Genomic DNA, 18,018 nt, shown 5'->3' on the forward strand with positions numbered 1-18,018 from the left:
CGCTTTGAGGTCGCGGCTGTCAACCCTCGAGCGCTGACGACGCCTCTCCTCTCTCTCTCCTCCCCTCCGACGGGGCGGAGACCGGCAGCCGGGCAGCCCCTTCCCAGCACCGTCGGCTGGAAGATGGCGCAGCTGTCCGGGCTACTCCTGGTCGAGCTGGCCCTGAACTCCGCCGCCTTCCTGTGCGGAGTCATTTGCTCCTCCGCCCTCACCGTTACCCAGGTAAGGTCCCCAGAGAGAGAGGGCGATCCCGGACCCGCAAAGTCTCCCTTTCCCATCCCATCCCGGGCAAAAAAGTTCTGCGCTTTTGCGCTCGTCCCGTTAAAGAGCCACCGCTTAGTGGCGCGAGAGTGCTTCTGAGCACGTGAAGAGGGCGCCGGGCTTTCGCTTGAGTGCAGAGGAGGGAGTGGCTGTGCACGATCAGAGCTGCGTCGTTGGGTCTGCCAATGTGCAGAGTGTCCAGCATTTTTGCTTGTAGCGTAGCAATAGGAAAGGGCACCCCTGAGTGAATGCAGAGAGCAATTTAGGTTCCACATGGTGGCTTAGAATTCATCTCCTCTTCCGTGTTGGCTTTTGAGTGCCAGAACCTCTTTAGAAAAACAGTGTGCTTTTATAACCGCAGAACACCCAACCTTTGTATGCATGGGATGAGAGGACTAGGGCTTCCAAGTCAGAGGGAGTCACATGCACATAATTTAAAAAAAAATAAAAAGCAATCCCCAACCCATCTATTACTGTCTTTCTGAGTTTGCATTCAGACTTCCCTGAGCAACCTTGGGTGGTGGAGAGTTTCAGCAGAGCTGGAAAGTTTTTTTTTAAAACAACAACAATTTGTGCACTCTTGTCAAGTCTCTAGTCCTCATGAGCCTGCCTATTCATTCCACCACCCAGCCCTGCTGTAACAGGAGGCAGCTACACACAAAACAGTTATGCCAACTTGAAACCGGTTTTGCCTAAGTGGCTTCATTCCTCGCGAGGACCTTTGGAAGTCTGCTGTTTTGCTGGAAAGGCCGCGAAGGCTTCTGAAAAAAATGGTTCCAAAGGTTTTCCGTTGGGAAATGGGGAAATCTGAGCTCACAGCTACTGACCCAACCTCGGATTGTTGCAAAAGATTTATAATGCACCAAACTTGCATATTTTTAAAAAGCAGGCAGTGTGGTGTTGTGTCATATGAGCATCAGCCGTGCACATTAATGCTCGTCAGCTGAGTGAGAGTTTGGCTGACTTCCTGCACAAATCCTTTTGCTGCCGGGAGCACTTTCGCCCGACAGCCTTCCTGGCCTGTGTCACATGTGCTTGGCACTCACCTTACTGGCCTGTGCGGAAGAACATTCCCTTGTTTTGGGATGGCCTATAGTTGCACTGGGGATACGGGTGGCACTGTGGGTTAAACCACAGAACCTAGGACTTGCCAATCAGAAGGTCGGCGGTTCGAATCCCCGCCACGGGGTGAGTTCCCGTTGCTCGGTCCCAGCTCCTGCCAACCTAGCAGTTCGAAAGCATGGCAAAGTGCAAGTAGATAAATAGGTACCACTCTGGCAGGAAGGTAAACAGCATTTCCGTGCGCTGCTCTGGTTCACCAGAAGCGGCTTAGTTATGTTGGACACATGACCCGGAAGCTGTACGCCGGCTCCCTCGGCCAATGAAGCGAGATGAGTGCCGCAACCCCAGAGTCGGCCACGACTGGACCTAATGGTCAGGGGTCCCTTTACCTTTATAGTTGCACTGGCTCTTTCCCTGGGCACAATGGTTTGGAGGAAAGAAGAGGCAACATTCTCAGCCTGGGGTTTAGAAGTCTAAGAGTAAATTGCCTGGGAACAGAAGAAAGAGCTCAGGCAATCAGGGAGAGGGTTGGAGCAGATGCAGTTGTTGTTGTTTATTTTTTTGCTCAGAGCAGTTTTTAAAATACCAAAATTATCATCAAGAATAACCTCTAACATAAAAACCCTGCAACACACTTTTTTCCTTCTCGTGTTCAATTATACTGCCATAAAGCCTGCATTGATTAAATGATGCTTTGTTTATTGTGGGGAGAGGAGGCTTTTATTTCTTTTTGAATAAACAGGCTTGAACATTTGGTCCAAAAAGAAAAAGAAAAAAGGTTTGTTCATGTGATCCCTGACTATTTTATTTTTTTCATAAAATTTACATACCACCTGATGTAGGGGGAAAACCTCAAAGTGATTTGCAAAAAGATAAAACAATAAAGTGACCATTAAAAAATTTTACAACCACAATTTAAAACCTGACAGAAAGCTAAGACCACAATAGAATAAACTAAAACAAATTAAAACTTGTGGAATTCTCTCCCCAGGGAAGTTCATCTGGTGCCTTAAATATGTCTGTGGCAGTGGGGGGTTATTGTTTTGTTTTTCTTACTGTTTTTATTATGTGCTTTGTTCTGTATTTTTATGTTGTGAACCACCCTGAGTTCTTAATTAAATAAATTATAAATAAAATAAATAAAAATTTTCTAAACACCTGGATGGGCTTGTCTAAATAAGAATGCCTTCAGCAGGCACCAGAAAAAATACAGTGAAGGTTCCTGCCTGATATCAATAGGCAGGGAGTTCCACAGTGTTAGTGCTGCCACACTAATATTAGTCAACAGTTGTGAAGTAATTTTTTAAAACGTGTCCTTTATTAGAACAACCACAAAAGTTGTTTATTGCATTAATATGTCGTGTTATTTCAAAGGCCTCAAGGGGTTCCCCCTCCTTTAATCCTCGCCACAAACCTGTGAGGTAGGTTAGGTGGAGAGAGAGAGAATGAGAGAGAGAAAGAGTGTTCTGAATTGTTCTGGGGAGCTTCTCAGCCTGGGTTTCTGCTGCTTCTTGTAACCGTTAAACCACACTTGCTTCCTTTCATCATCAACAGCTTCAACACAGATTACGCAAGCAACACCATTATTACTTGCTGGGGGTAATGAAATTACAGTGGTACCTCGGGTTACATACGCTTCAGGTTACATACTCTTCAGGTTACACACTCCGCTAACCCAGAAATAGTACCTCGGGTTAAGAACTTTGCTTCAGGATGAGAACAGAAATCGTGCCTCGGCGGCGCAGCAGCAGCGGGAGGCCCCATTAGCTAAAGTGGTGCTTCAGGTTAAGAACAGTTTCAGGTTAAGAACAGACCTCTGGAACGAATTAAGTACTTAACCCAAGGTACCACTGTAACTTTTTTTAAAAAACCACATGCACGCTAAACATTATATTTTCAAAACGTGAAGCAGAGTACTCTCTGGTTCTTGTAGCAAGGAGTTCCATAGGGCCCTGAAGCACTTTCAGCCTTTGAGGCCACTAGCTGTAATAAAAATAAGGCTGTCAATAACCCAAACACAAAATAAAGCACCGAAAAGAGATTGAGACATAACAGGGTTTTGTTTTTTTAAAATGAAATACAGCAAGTGCTTTTCTGCCTGAGAGAGTATGTCACATTTGAGTCCGTTATACATAAAAACAAGTTGCTGAAAAATTAAGAAGTGTCAAAATTTGACGCCCCCTGTTGAGCCCATTTCCATGGGCCAAATGGCCTTTCTCACAGGCTGAGCTAGGAAGCAAGCAACACTCTTGCCTGCCTTTTCTAGCATAGTACAGGCAACCCCACCCCCCATTTGTGTGTGTTCAAGGCATCCACCAACCAGACTGTGTGCATTGCTGTGAATCTGGAAGTGGCACGAAAAGGGGTGAAAATAGCGTGACAATGTCAAAATTGTGCAAAAACAGCACCTACCAACCCCATGAACCTTTGCACCAACATTTGAGGCCTGTGGAGAGTTGGAGTGTGGAGGAAGGAGGTTTGCGGGGAGCGATTGTGGTGGAGTTTGCTGGATTTGGGTTTTTTTAAAAAAGGGGTTTTCAAAGGTTTCCAGAGGGTGTTTACAGGCTTTTTCAATGGTGTTCCCAGTGCAATTTCACTTAAACCTGTGGTACCTCGGAACGTAACCCCCACATAAATGGGGAGTTGCCTTTAATCGTTTTTCTTGGAAGTACGTGGCTTTCTGCAATTTCTGAGAGAACAAGTCCAAGGAACTTGCCATCCACATTAAGGAAGCGACAGAAGAAGTGGTCACTGTGGGTTTATTTCTCTTCTGCCTGCATATGCTACAGGTATCGACTCGCACGTGACAGCCTTTACGTGCGGCACCGGGAAATAAATAAGTAAATAGATTCAAACCTGGAAATGGTGGGAGAGAGTTGGACAGTCTCCGTGGCATCAGAAGAGGATTTTGTGAGTCCAGAGGGACAGGAGGTGCAGTGGGGCTTTTTAGGCTGCTCAGCGCCCCCCCCCAACAGTCTACGCATGGGGTTGCACAGCTACAGCCGCCACTTTTCCACGATTCCTAGAGCTTCCCGCTGGCTCCAGAGCTTCCATTCTAGCTGTGGATATTTTTGGATACAGTATTTTTGGTCTGGATTGCAGGGTGTGCAGTAGAGAAGGCATTTAAGGGTGTTTAGAGGGTGCTCCCCACTTTTCACTTATGTGGGGGGGGGCAGGACGTAACCCACCCACCCCACATAAGGGGCGGCGGTGATGCCTGTACTGTCTAGGGCAAGATTGGGGAGCCCTTTCAGCCCAAGGGGCAAATGCCCCTTCAGGTGGTGCGGCAGGTGCCAGTGGTGGGCAGGGCTGAAAGTCAAAGTGGGCAGGGCTGTGGATGTAAATTTTGCCTTTGTGCAATAGGCTGAGGACCCAAATAGCTAAAAGAGTTCCATCCCCGTTGTCAGCCATCTCAGACCGTACAGTGGGCAGGAGAAGGGGTATTGTCGGTGTCGCCTGTGGTGGCCGCTTGGTTGACATGGATCCGTGACAGGGCCTTCTCAGTGGTGGCTCCCTTGGTGTTGACTTTTAGGAGGAATCCCCATCCTTTCTCACTTTATCCCTCTCTTCCAGGGGGAGTTCGGTGGCCAGTGCATCCTGTATGGGTCTGTGCGCTACAACGGGACTCTGAGCTTAAGCACTTCCAGCCATGTCTCGCTTTGCTACTTCGTCTCGGCCGTCTCCCTCCTGGCCGCTATTTCCTCCTTTGTGGCTCTTCTCCGCAGCGTCTACATTTCCTGCTTCGGTGACAGCGAGAGACGGTCGTGAGTCGCGAAGGCGGGGAGCGAAACGGGGAGGTTTCCAGTTGGGTTGGGTTTGGCTTATTCTTGACAGCCCCTGTCCTCTGTCTCTCTCCCACAGGGGGGACGTGTGGGTCAAGGCGTTCTTGGTTATCTCAGCTGTGGTCCTCTTCTTCTTGCTCATCTCGGCCTGCATCCTTCGGGTCGGCATGGATGCTCTCTGTGGGTCCATTCATACTTCTGCGGCTGCACCAAGGTAAGTGCCAGAAAAGATGCTCAGTCCTTGCTTGGATTGGTTGATTGCCTTTATAGCTCACCTTTTCCTCAGAGAAGCTCAAAATGGTGGGCCTGGTTCTTCCCGCTCCTTGTTTAATCCTGCCAGCCTGTGAGGTAGATCAGGCTGAGAGCAGTGAGTGGCCCAGGATCCTTTGGTGGGAAGCCATGACTGTTTTAAGTGGCACCATAGCACATTAAATGTATCGTATTAATGTGGTTCGTGTATTGATGGCTCTGTATATTTGTTTCTCTCAGAAGTCTCCCCCCCCCCCTCTTTTTCCCCCTCTTGGCTTTGGGCTCAACAACTGGAAGTCTTTGGTTAATTCTCTCTTGGTTAGTTCTTTAGTGAAACATATATTTAATTGGAACGCAGCTGAGATTTCACAAGGCCTTTTTGCCTTGATAGCTTAAGTTATACAAGCTCTAATTTTCATCAGCTGATAGTCTAGCTTAGAAGCTTTGGGGTAAATTATATCAGAGTACCACGTGTCTGCGTGCTAGCAAGTGGTTTAAGGAGGCACCCTCCAAGATAAACGTAGGTCTGGATGTGGCTTGTCTGCTATACCTCTAAAATCCTGTCCTCAGGGAATACAGGATGCTGGGTGGGGGTGTAATTTGCATGACAGGCTGTAGCTCAGTGGTAGAGCATCTGCTTTGAATGCATAAGGTGCCACATTCAATCTCTGGGATCATCCGGTAGGAGTAGGAAAGATTCCAGTCTGAAACTCTGGAGAGCCTCTGCCAATCTGTGTAGACAATACTGAGCTAGAGGGACCAAGTTCAGAAAGCAGGTTCCTATTTAAATGTGTAACACGCACACATATGAGATATTATTTACTGCCTTAAAGGTAAAGGGACCCCTGACCATTAGGTCCAGTCGTGACCGACTCTGGGGTTGGCCGAGGGAACCCGCGTACAGCTTCTGGGTCATGTGGCCAGCATGACTAAGCCGCCTCTGGCGAACCAGAGCAGCGCACGGAAACGCTGTTTACCTTCCCGCCGGAGTGGTACATATTTATCTACTTGCACTTTGACATGCTTTCGAACTGCTAGGTTGGCAGAAGCAGGGACCAAGCAATGGGAGCTCACCCCGTCGCGGGGATTCGAACCGCTGACCTTCTGATCAGCAAGTGGTTTAACCCACAGTGCCACCTGCGTCCCTTAGTATTATATAAATAATGTGTGTGTGTATGAGATTGTTTGCTGTATATTAGTATTATATGAATATAGTATAGCAGTAGATACAGGGAGTTTGCATCATATTTCTATGCTTTTAGATAAATGTTCCCATTGTTATTCTAGATTATATGGATAAATATGCATAGGTAAGTAATGCATTGTATACATGTTATTATAGAATACTTCAGATATAAAAATTATTTTTCATATATGGCATACACAAAAATAGAACCTTGTTCTATTTTGTGGGGAACCCATGTTGAATCCCTGGCAACATCTCCAGGTAAGACTGGCAATGCCCCCTGCCTGGAACCCTGGAGGGCTGCTGCCAGTCAGTGTAGACCGCACTGAGGTAGATGGACCATTAATCTGACTGGGTCCTCAACAGTTTCCTGGGCATCTGTTTTCACTTGAGTGACACCTTTCGGCTACAGTGAATTAACTGCTCTGGCTTGTCTCTCCTCATTTCCCGCCTTGCAGTTGTCAAGAAGCTCAGCACCGCCCTTGGGTCCAGCCCTATCGTGCCGCAAGGTTCTATGACAACCTCTACACTGCAGAGGTGAGTGGTCCTTAAATGGCAGACTGTTGAATCAAAGCTGTTTGTCGCTGTTCCTCAGCTTCTCCTCGGCAAAGGGGTCTTACAGGTAAAAAATGTTCACCACATACAGAAATCTAGTCTTAACTGCACTTAATATTTGTCCATGTTCTGGCAGCATAATCCAAATTCTTGCACATGTGTTTACTTCATGCACTGTTGTAGATGCCACACAATACCCATCCTGCATCTTATCTTTTAGTGTGGTGGCACCTACACTTTGGAACTCCTTGCCACTTGACAGCAGGCAGGCACCTTCACTGTATCCTTTTCTGCACCTGCTAAAAACATTTTTGTTTAGACAAGCCTACCCAGAGATCTAGAATGTTCGTGCGTGTCTTAATCTGTTTTTAGCTTATTAATGTTTTTAACCGTTTTTACTGATAGTTTTTTCCTACAGTGGTGAACTAGAAGAAATTAAAAATTTACAGCTGCCTTTCCCAACCTAGTGCCCTCCCAATGTTTTGGAATGCAACTCCTGTCTATACAGCCCACGGCTCAATACAGCTGTCAAAATCCAAAACATCTAGAGGGCACCCGATTGCACAAAAACTGGTTTTCATTCTGACTTTGCCCCTTCTTCTCCTTTCCCAACTTCAAGGCGGCTGCCTGGGTGAACTTCTTCTTCTGGTGTTTGACAGCGTTGCTGCTGTACTTGGAGAGTGTCGGCAAATTCCCATTCCAGCCCCCTCAGAGCAGCGGCCTCACGTGGACCGACGACGAGACAGCGCCTATCATTGGGGATGGACCACGTGGGCCTTCATGAAGGGGTATCGCCACCATTATCATCACTGCTGCTCTCTAGGGAGCAGCTCCGGGACACCCCACTTTTGCCTTCTCTTTCCCATGAGCTTTATAGAAGAGGGGGGTCTCTCTCCCTTATTGTGCCTGGACAGCAAACCTTTCTGAAGAACCACCTGTTAACTTCTAATGGACTCCTTCATGTTACTTGGCTGCTCGACTAGAAATTGCAGAATCGCAAGAACCTGGAAGGTGGCCAGCAGCTTAACTTTTTGAGCAATGGCTCTGCAGATGTTTGCATTTCCAAGGTGGAAAAATTGACATTTGAGATAGAATTGGCCAAAGGAAAGGCAAAGTCTTTTGACTTGCTTGCTACCTGGAGTCGACTTGTGGAGTATGTTCAGGAATGTTCCCAAGATCCTCACCTTTCGTCTGCCTTCCTGAAGCTGCAGAATCATAGAATCATAGAATTATAGAATCATAGAGTTGGAAGAGACCACAAGGGCCATCAAGTCCAACCTCCTGCCAAGCAGGAAACACCATCAGAGCACTCCTGACATATGGTTGTCAAGCCTCTGCTTAATGACCTCCAAAGAAGGAGACTCCACCACACTCCTTGGCAGCAAATTCCACTGTTGAACAGCTCTTACTGTCAGGAAGTTCTTCCTAATGTTTAGGTGGAATCTTCTTTCTTTCAGAACACTATCTGAAGTGACTTCTGTAGTCATTTGGACTCAGTAATTTCTCCTACTTGGGATAACCTCAAAAGCTTTCCAACGGCTTGTTCATCTGCAGTGCGGTGAGGGACAACTTGCCTGTTTCTATTGTTTTCTCACAAAAAACCAATAAAATATATTTTTAAAAGACCTTCAGATGGACAAGCACCTGAAGGGCCATGGAATCTGTCTCTTTTCCATATTAACAGCACCCTCTAACTTCCCCCCTACCCATTCTCAGCCCCTCTTGAAAATGGTCAGTCTCTGCTACAGGACAATGTAGGAAGGTAGGAATCTTCTTGTGCTTCGTGAGACCATGGGTTCATTAGCTCAGTATTGTCTACACTGACTGGCAGCAGCTCTCAGGGTTTCAGACAGTGAGTTTTCCCCCAGTCCTTCCTGGACATGCCCAGGATTGAACTTGGACCTTTGCATGTAAAAGCAGGTGCTATACCACTGAAAGGATGAAAGGTAGGCTGTGTCTCTGTAAGAGCCAAATTTTCATACCTGTGTGGACTGAGAACAGGTCAGGGAACCCTCACCTACTGCCAGTGCTGAGCTCCATTCAGCATTGCAGCTCTGGGTCCCAATAACTCACATCCGAGTCACACTCCAGGCATCTGGCCTGGGCACCTCCTAAGAAGAGGCATGTTTCCTGCGAAGGGACTGGGCCTTGTTTTTACGGACGGTTGAGCATTATACAGTCAACTCGCAACTTGCATACATTTAATTGCAGCTTTACACCCTTGGTGGCTGGCAGGCTGAAATTGCACAAATTAAAACACATGCACGGTGGAGAGCTTAAAAGCTCTCAGACTGGCTTACCGAGCTCTGGGAAGCTACTGTGAGATCTTGTGAGAGCTACCCTGAGCCCACACAAGAGTCTTCCAGAGTCCAGCAAGCAAGACACACCTGGTGCACCAGCTTTGGAAAGGTAGGGATGGTTGTTCAGATGTGGTTCGGGGGTTGAATATACGCTGTTTTAGCTTTAAGCACAACCACACACACACATGGAACGTACTGCAAGTCAGCTATGGGAATGCATATCTAGTTTGTCTGGTGTGTATTGATTTTGTCTGCCCGTTTGCGGCTGATAAGGGTTAATTTGTGTAGCTGATAGGAGGAGCCAGTGATGTCCATATGAAGCAGGTAGACAAAGGCTTTTTAAAAAGATGGCTAGCCTCCAGGTGGGTAGATCAAGGTGGATCTCTGCAGGCTAAGGACAAGCTTGGGAGAGAAAGCCAGCAAAGCAGGGCTGTGCAAAGAGAACAAAGGGGCTTGAGTAAGATTTCGTTTTGTTTTGGCAAGCCTATCCAGATATGTGGAAGGTTAGTGAATGTTCTTCATTCATTACTGATTTTAATTTTTCAAAATTATTTTTTTACCGATTTAAAAAAATTATTATTATTCCTTTTTTGGAGAGTTAAAACAACAATCAAGCTATATATATTTTATGAAGCAAATAAATAATAATCAGCCCAAATTTTGGTTGCATGTTGAGCTAAGCTTTATTTTCTACATTAAGCAAGTTCAAAACCAAAGAGATAAAGTAAGTTTTTTTTTTGTTGGTTTTTTTTTTGAGACTGGTGTTTACAGGTGAAAAGGTATAACTTGTGGATGCTTCTGCCTTCTGCTGAAAGCAGTATCTGCCAGGGATTTTCTGGTAGATCCCCAGGGAATTTTGTGAATTCCCGGAACACCACAAATCCTTGGTGGGGAAACAAGACTGGTTTAAATCTGTAATGTGGACATGTGAGGGTTAGTAAGCAGCCTTCTCCAACCTAGGGCCCTCCAGAAATTTTGGACTACAATTCCCATCAGCTGTGCTGGCAGGGGCTGGCTGATGGGAGTTGTAGTCCAAAGCATCTAGGAGGGCCACAGGTTTGGTAAAGGCTGGTCTAGATCTGCTTAGTTACAGAGCCCTGGACAAAAAGAAAGAGAGAGAGAGATCTGATTCCTTCTTCGAAGGTTGCTCATCAAACATATGGAGTGCCTTCTTCTTCCTCACTTGGGGTGGCACTAGAGGACTTCAGGATGACTGCGGGGCCTTGGTACTCTGTGCAGTCCTCATCGTGGATGTAAGGTGTGTCGATGCCGTAAAGCTGGACGACTTCACCCTTGCACTCCCATTTCTGCAAGCACGAAAGGAAGGGGGGAAATTTAATTGCAAATGTTTTTGCATGGTTGCAAACTTCTTGGCATGCTCCATGGCGCATCTCCAGATCGGGTTAAGAGCCTTGCCAGCAGAGGTGGTTTTAAGGTAGAGTGACTGGTTCTTCCACGCTGCAGGTGGCAACACAACCATGCTGTAGAATGTAGCACAAGAGTTTGGGGGCCGCAGAATTTTAGCGTCGCACAAGGCGCCAATGAAATTTGAGAGCCCAAAGTCTTACCACTGCTGCTAGAACCTCTGGAGAACAGGCAGCCAGTCAGAATAGGCAGCCGATACAGTTTCATACAGCACAGGAGCCGTTGACACTGTGTGTTTAAAAGCGCTACAATACCACTTTAAACAGTCATGGTTCCTCCCTCCCAAAAAAGAATCCTGGGAACTGTAGTTTAAGGGTGCTGCTGAGAGTTTATTAGGAGACTCCCCTACTCACCACCACAGCTGCAATTCCCAGAGTGGTTTCATGATCCAGTACCTCTTCCCTGGTAGCTCTGGGAATTGTAGCTCTGTGAGGTGGAATAGGGGAGCCTCCTAACAACTTTCAGAACCTTTAACAGCCTACAACTCCCAGAATGCTTTGGGTGGAGCCATGACTTTTTAAAGTGGTACCATAGTGCTTTGCATGTATGGTGTGAATGGGCCTTCGCTAACTCTGTGGAGCACCGCTATGGTAGGATCAGAGCATTGCGAGGAACCTGAGAGATCTTCTAGTCCACCCTCCATATATTGGTGGACTCCAACTTCTGGAGGGCCACCAGTTTGCCATCCCTGAACTACAGAGTTTACTAGTACCTCCAGCGGAGAAGAGGAACCCACCATTTACTGTGCCGTTGAACAGAGCTCAGCTAAGTCCTACTCAGAGTAGGACCCATTCATATGAATGAACCCAAGTTTGCCATAGTCATGTCCCTTAACCTCAGTGGGCCTATTCTGAGTAAGACTTGTGTTGACACGCCATGACATTTGCATGGTTGAAATTGCACCTTCTGCCTACATTTGCTCCCTGCCCTATCCGACACTGGAATGCGGCCCCTGGAAGGTTGCCCACTAGGAAGTGTGGCCCTTGGGTCAAAAAAGTGTGTGTGTGTGTGTGTGTGTGTGTGTGTGTGTGTGTGTGTGTCCCCCATCCCACTGTAGCTGAGACATGAATGTGTGCTTAGAAACACACACCACATTTCGGAGTGTGAAGGGGCTTCCCACCAGTAATGAATCAGAAGTGTTGGCCTCAGACCAGCAGTGTGTGGATCAGGCCTAAAGGCAGCAGGAACAATCCAACCTCACAGGGCTGCCAGTGAGTGACTCCCAAGGTCTTCCCAGTTCAACTATGCCATATACCGGCATCTGCTGTTGTTGTTGAAGGTAGCTGTTACAAAGTACCGGTAATTAAACTCTTAACAGAATTAAAACAATATTAAAAACAAATTTGTTAAAATACAGACACGAAAAACAGCACAGCACTATTAAAGGCCTTTTCCTTTTTAAACAAGCAAGCAAACAAGGAAGCAAGCAAACAAACAAACAAACAAACAAACAAACACACAGAGGCTTGTCGGAACAAAACAGTCTTTGCCTGCCTGCGGAAGGACAACAAGGAGGGAGACATTCTGGCTTCTCTAGGGAGGGAGTTCTAAAGTCTGGGAGCAGCCACCGGGAAGGCCCTGTAAAAGGCAGCTACAGCCCCGCGACCCAGTCCCTTATCTTCATCAGACCCATTTTAAAACCTTGTAATAAGAGGCCTCTTCCTCACCTTGGCATCTAGTGGGATTTCACAGATCTCAGCATCCCCCTCCGCCTGGTCCTTGCTGCATTCGGCCTTCACCAGCACTGAATTCAGGTGGTAAATGCGTCCCATCGTGTTCTGGAGGGAGAAATCAAGCAAATTCTTAAGTGGCCTTGCTCCTATGCCTCCCATCCTCATCGTCTTAATAAGGGTTTTTCGTGCAAATTTTCCTGGGTGTAAAGGTGGGAAGAAGCTACAGAAGTTGGCACAGTTGGGTAGTTGAGTAAAAATGCCTACAGTTTGAACCATTTACCGTAATAGAGCTGGATAGTTCAGTCAGTAGAGCATGCGGCTCTTAGTCTCAGAGCCACAGGTTCAAGCCCGGGTATGGGGCGGTATAATAATAATAATAATAATAATAATAATAATAATAATAATAATAATGGCCCCAGTCCCAAACATCACTATGGCCAGCAAATCCCATCCCATCTGGGATGGAGCAGATTGGAGCTCTAGGAAACGAAGCTGAGTTCAGTTAGCTGCTAAATAATGACAGCTCTTGCATTGCTAAGCCCACATTCACCGCATACATTTAAAGCACTGTGATACCACAGTTGTGGCTTTCCCCAAAAAATTAGAGGAGCTGTAATTTGTTAAGGGTGCTGAGAGTTGTTAGGCATTCCCCTATTCCCCTCACACAGCTACAATTCCCAGAGTTCCCTGCAAAGAGGGATTGGTTGTCAAGCCAATCTGGGAATTATACCTTCTTGGCCGCTGTGGTGTGGTGTGGTGTGGTGTGGCGGCAGGCGGGTTGCTCTAGTGGGCAGGTGGATGGAGGCAGTGGGCAAGAAGCCTGTGGGAGGCAAGCTCTGTTCACCCCCCACGTGCTCCTTCATCTGCATGTCCCCCCATTACACCTGCCCAGTCCACTGCGGGGGGGGTGTGTGCTACACTTGCCTTGCCCTGGGTGCTGGCAACCCATGCTACACCATGGACTCTCAGCACTCAGAACACACTACACCTCCCAGAATTCTTTGGGGGTAGCCATGACAGTTTGAAGTGGCATCATAGCGCTTTCAATGTATGGTGTGAATATGGCCTGGCTGCTCACAGCTGTGATTGGCTAGCTGAGGAGATAGACAGAAAAGACTCTAGGGAGTCTCTGAATGATGGGATATTTATGAATATACTCCATAGGGGGCAGGGGACGACACCATGGGAGTGATGGGATTCAGATTTGGATTTTGGGGTGCAGGAATAAGTATGATTACAGCTCTGCTCACCTTGCCCTGGTGACCCAGGGTTAGCCAGCATTATTATTTATCCCATCTTTTTCTCAAAGATGTTCTAGGTAACGTACATTCTCCTCCCTGTTTTATACCCACAGTGACCCTCTGAGGCAGGTAAGTTTGAGGGGTAGCGTCTACCCAAGGTCACACTCAGTGAGTTTCATGGTCGAGTGGTGGTTTGAACCCTGGTCTCCCAGGTCCCAGTCCAACACTCTAGCCCAGGGGTTCCCAATCTTGGGTCTCCAGCTGTTCCAATCATCCCTGACCACTGGTTCTGCTAGCAAGGGATGATGGGAGTTGTAGTCCCAAAACAGCTGGAGACCCAAGTTTGGGAAACCCTGCTCTAACCAATACACCGCAAATGCTGTCTGGCATCACTTCCAGTCTTACCTCCACCATAATGTGGGTCACCTCTCCTGGCGCTTTCTGGTACTTGCTGTTGTGCTTCTTGTTCAAGTGCTCCACAAACATTTCGTGAGCTTTGACAGCCTGGTCTTCCATCGCCTTGCGTTGCCTTGCCCAAACGCCATGGCTTGCCTGCAGGGCTGCTGCAATTTGTTCGCGGCTTGGAGGGGGGGGTGGACGTCTAAACTGTTGCTCTTCCCCTTGGGGTGGTTCTCCCCAGGCCAGCACAAAAGCCAGTGGCAAAAGGAAACACACCCAGGAGACAGACATGGTCTTTGGAACAGCTGGGATCTAGACTGTGTCTGGTTGTTATGCCAGGCACAGATATAAGGAGCAAAGCCCCGCCCTGGAGAAAGAGCGCTTCAATGGGAAATGGAGACAAAGGCCACGCCCACCTCCATTGCCAGGGCGCCATTTTGTTTTCTGTTTCAGGCTGAAAGGGTAAGATGGTGCAATGGTTGCCACGTATTTAGTTTTTTGTTTTTTTTAATGGGTTGCTCAGATGCCAGAAGCTCAGCCCATCTTGAGAAGGGAACTATGGGCAGTGTGTGTGTGTCTTTGTCTTTTCTGGCACAACCTCCTCAGAATGCAAAGACGTTGGCAGGGAAAGTCCATTCATGTGACTGAAATACTCTTATCACAGAAGGTGGCCTGAGTGTCTTAGATTTGAGGTTGGCCAGGTGTCTTAGATTTCCTTCAATAAAAAAAAAAAAATGCTTGCAAATTTGCATGCTCTCGTCTCAGGGGCAGCCTCAGCTGGCCGGTCCATAAGGCAGACTGAGGCAATTGCCTCAGGTGGTGAGAATCCAAGAGATGTCCCTATTCCACCACTGCTAGAGAAGTGAGGAGAAGCAACCATGGCAAATTCCAAGTTCTGGCAAGATCTCATGAGAGCCCCACAAAATCTCATGGGAACCCAATGAGATCTTGTGCTCAAGCTCCCCAAAATCCTGGTAAATGAGGGAGGGGTGGCAATGGGAGGGCACACAGGGTGGTACCTTCCCATTTGACCTTAGGTGGTGAAATGGGAAGATGGCAATCCCCTATGACCCCACTGCCAAAGCCTGACTTAGCAGGGTTGTTGGGGCAGGCATGGCACCTGTGGGGGCCCCACTCTGTGGGAATCTGCCCCCCATGTCAACTGCTTCAATCTGCTTCTTGGGAGGACTGGCCCCGTCTCCTCTTAGCAAGAACAGATGGGGCTTTCTCTTTTTGCAAACCATTGTGATACTTTCTTGGCTGTTGGGGAACAGCACAGCAACTGTATTTTCTCAAACTTGGGCCCCTGGCTGCTGTTGGACTACAACTCCCATCATCCCTAGCTAGCAGGACCAACGGTCAGGGATGATGGGAGCTGTAGTCCAACAACAGCTGGGAACCTAACATAAGTATTAGCAAAACATAGCTCTTATGGTTACTAGTATTTTTTAGAAGAAGAGAAAATATAGTCCATGCTTATAGAAAAGGTCTTTTTTCCTTTTCCTTTTCTTTTTTAACCAAACAAAGTAATTTCCTCCCACACCAGCATGGCTGGCCACCAAGGGCGGATGACAGTATTTGCTTACTTTATTTATTTATAAAACTATGTCAGTACTGCCATATAAAATATCTGGGTGTCGTACACCAGTGAAACATCAGTCAATATTAAGACAATATGTATTTACAGAAAATTGGAAAAGGGGAATGGAGAGACTTCCCATGAGGAAAGGTGGCAGCAATTGGTATTTTTTAATTTATAGAAAAGACGAGTAAGAGGTGACATGATTGAAGTTTATAAAATTATGCATTGCACAATGAAAGCTGATAGTCTGACTAAAATCTCCCACCTCTCATAACTCTGAAAGTCGGAGGCAATCAGTGAAGCTGAATGTTGGACTTTTTCAGGTAGCACTTAGTTAAACAATAAAACTCCCTCCCACAGGAGGCAGCGATGGCCACCAACTTGGATGGCTTTAAAAGAGGATTGGACAAATTCATAGAGGAGAGGGCTGTCAAAGGCACAGACACAGTGCTATGCTCTGCCTCCAAATTTGGAGGGAGCCACGCTTCTGAATACCAGCTGCTGGAAATCACAGAAGGGCGAGGGCTCTTGTGTCCTGCTCACAGGTTTCCCACAGGCATCTGGTTGGCCACTGTGAGAACAGGATGCTGGATAGGCCAGCGGGTCTGATCCTGCTGGATAGGCCGTGGGTCTGATCCTGCTGGCTCTTCTTGTGTTCTTCAAAGTGCTCCATGGGCAAGCAATTTGACCCTTCCCAAGGCTGTGGTGACAGGGCGAAAGTAACGTCTGTCCCCAGTAACTCTGCAACACATTACAGAATTGAAATTTAAACCCGGAGCCGTCCTTACAGCAGGCTTTTATGCTGTCAAAATTCAACCCGCCAACTTTTATAAACACGCCGGAACAACAGCGTTTCTTTGAATAGAGTAAATGAAGCGTGTCCTTTGCACGCAGGGAGAGACATTCTTGGCTGTGACTGGAAGCACATCAATCCCGAGTGATCCAGGTGTGTAAATGGACTGCGTACAGAACTCCCGTTGATGGCTTGACTTGTGCTGTGCTGGCTGCTGTCATGAGGTAAAGTGCACAACATACGTCTTGGGTATCAGAAGTAAACATGTCCCCGTTTTAGAGTTTCCCCATAAATAATTTTGACTTGATATGCTTAGGTGATGAGACCCCATCAGCTCTGTGCATTTAAAGCAGCACAAAACCGCTTTAAACTGTCATGGTTCCCCTCCGCCCCCCCCCCCCAATCCTGGGAACTGTAGTATGTTAAGGGTAGAAGAAGAAGAAGAAGAGTTTGGATTTGATACCCCGCCTTTCACTCCCTTTAAGGAGTCTCAAAACGGCTAACATTTTCCTTTCCCTTCCTCCCCCACAACAAACACTCTGTGAGGTGAGTGGGGCTGAGAGACTTCAGAGAAGTGTGACTGGCCCAAGGTCACCCAGCAGCTGCATGCGGAGGAGCAGAGACTCGAACCCGGTTCTCCAGATTACGAGACTACCGCTCTTAACCACTACACCACACTGGCTCTCACACTGGCACTGGGTACTGAGAATTATTTGTGGACAGTAAAAATGAAAGGAATTCATAAGAACATAAGATGAGCATCCTGGATCAGGCCCTTGGCCCATCTAGTCCGGTGTCCTGGTCTCACAGTAGCTGACCAGATGCCTGTAGGAATTCTGCAAGCAGACCTTTGCACAAGAGCACTCTCTAAACTCCAAAAGGTTCTCTCTTAACTGGGTATTAAATGCCAGATGTGGTTCAATGTAAGTGTGAAGTGATGTACAATAGGGCAAATTATTATTATTATTATTTATTAATTCCTAACTTTGCATATAGTTAAAGCCATGGTTTTCCCAGTAGTGATGTATGGAAGTGAAAGCTGGACCATAAAGAAGGCTGATCGCCGAAGAATTGATGCTTTTGAATTATGGTTCTGGAGGAGACTCTTGAGAGTCCCATGGACTGCAAGAAGATCAAACCTCTCCATTCTTAAGGAAATCAGCCCTGAGTGCTCACTGGAAGGACAGATCCTGAAGCTGAAGCTCCAATACTTTGGCCACCTCATGAGAAGAGAAGACTCCCTGGAAAAGACCCTGATGTTGGGGAAGATGGAGGGCACAAGGAGAAGGGGACGACAGATGGACAGTGTTCTTGAAGCTACCAGCATGAGTTTGACCAAAATGTGGGAGGCAGTGGAAGACAGAAGTGCTCTGGTCCATGGGGTCACGAAGAGTTGGACATTACTAAAGGACTAAACAACAACAATGACTTTGCATACACTCTGATGATGTCTGAGCTAGCAGTGATTCTTCTTGCTCCTTGCTGGTGATGCTGAGTCTCTGTGTCAAAG

At 47.2% G+C, this 18,018-nt stretch overlaps 2 protein-coding genes across 3 annotated transcripts; one reads left to right on the forward strand and one right to left on the reverse strand.

Moving 5' to 3' along the window:
• The first annotated feature begins 62 nt into the window (after positions 1 to 62).
• Positions 63 to 8,302, forward strand: TMEM179B (transmembrane protein 179B). 2 transcript variants are annotated; one of them, XM_081842127.1, is made up of 5 exons: positions 63 to 222; positions 4,897 to 5,087; positions 5,185 to 5,319; positions 6,999 to 7,077; positions 7,715 to 8,302. In XM_081842127.1, the coding sequence occupies exons 1-5, from the start codon at positions 124 to 126 to the stop codon at positions 7,877 to 7,879; spliced, it is 669 nt and encodes a 222-aa protein (XP_081698253.1). In that variant the 5' UTR covers positions 63 to 123; the 3' UTR covers positions 7,880 to 8,302. The 2 variants fall into 2 exon arrangements, with proteins under 2 accessions (XP_081698253.1, XP_081698254.1); XM_081842128.1 differs by having other exon boundaries at positions 4,897 to 5,084.
• A 1,751-nt stretch (positions 8,303 to 10,053) lies between these two features.
• On the reverse strand, positions 10,054 to 14,463 carry LOC309330457 (uncharacterized protein). The gene is made up of 3 exons (XM_081842155.1): positions 14,140 to 14,463; positions 12,488 to 12,598; positions 10,054 to 10,702 (listed from the first exon to the last, which is right to left on the reverse strand). The coding sequence occupies exons 1-3, from the start codon at positions 14,422 to 14,424 to the stop codon at positions 10,547 to 10,549; spliced, it is 552 nt and encodes a 183-aa protein (XP_081698281.1). The 5' UTR covers positions 14,425 to 14,463; the 3' UTR covers positions 10,054 to 10,546.
• Positions 14,464 to 18,018: the final 3,555 nt, after the last annotated feature.

Source organism: Podarcis erhardii, assembly GCF_964252035.2.
Source record: "Podarcis erhardii genome assembly, chromosome: 15".
Taxonomy (NCBI): Eukaryota; Metazoa; Chordata; class Lepidosauria; order Squamata; family Lacertidae; genus Podarcis; species Podarcis erhardii.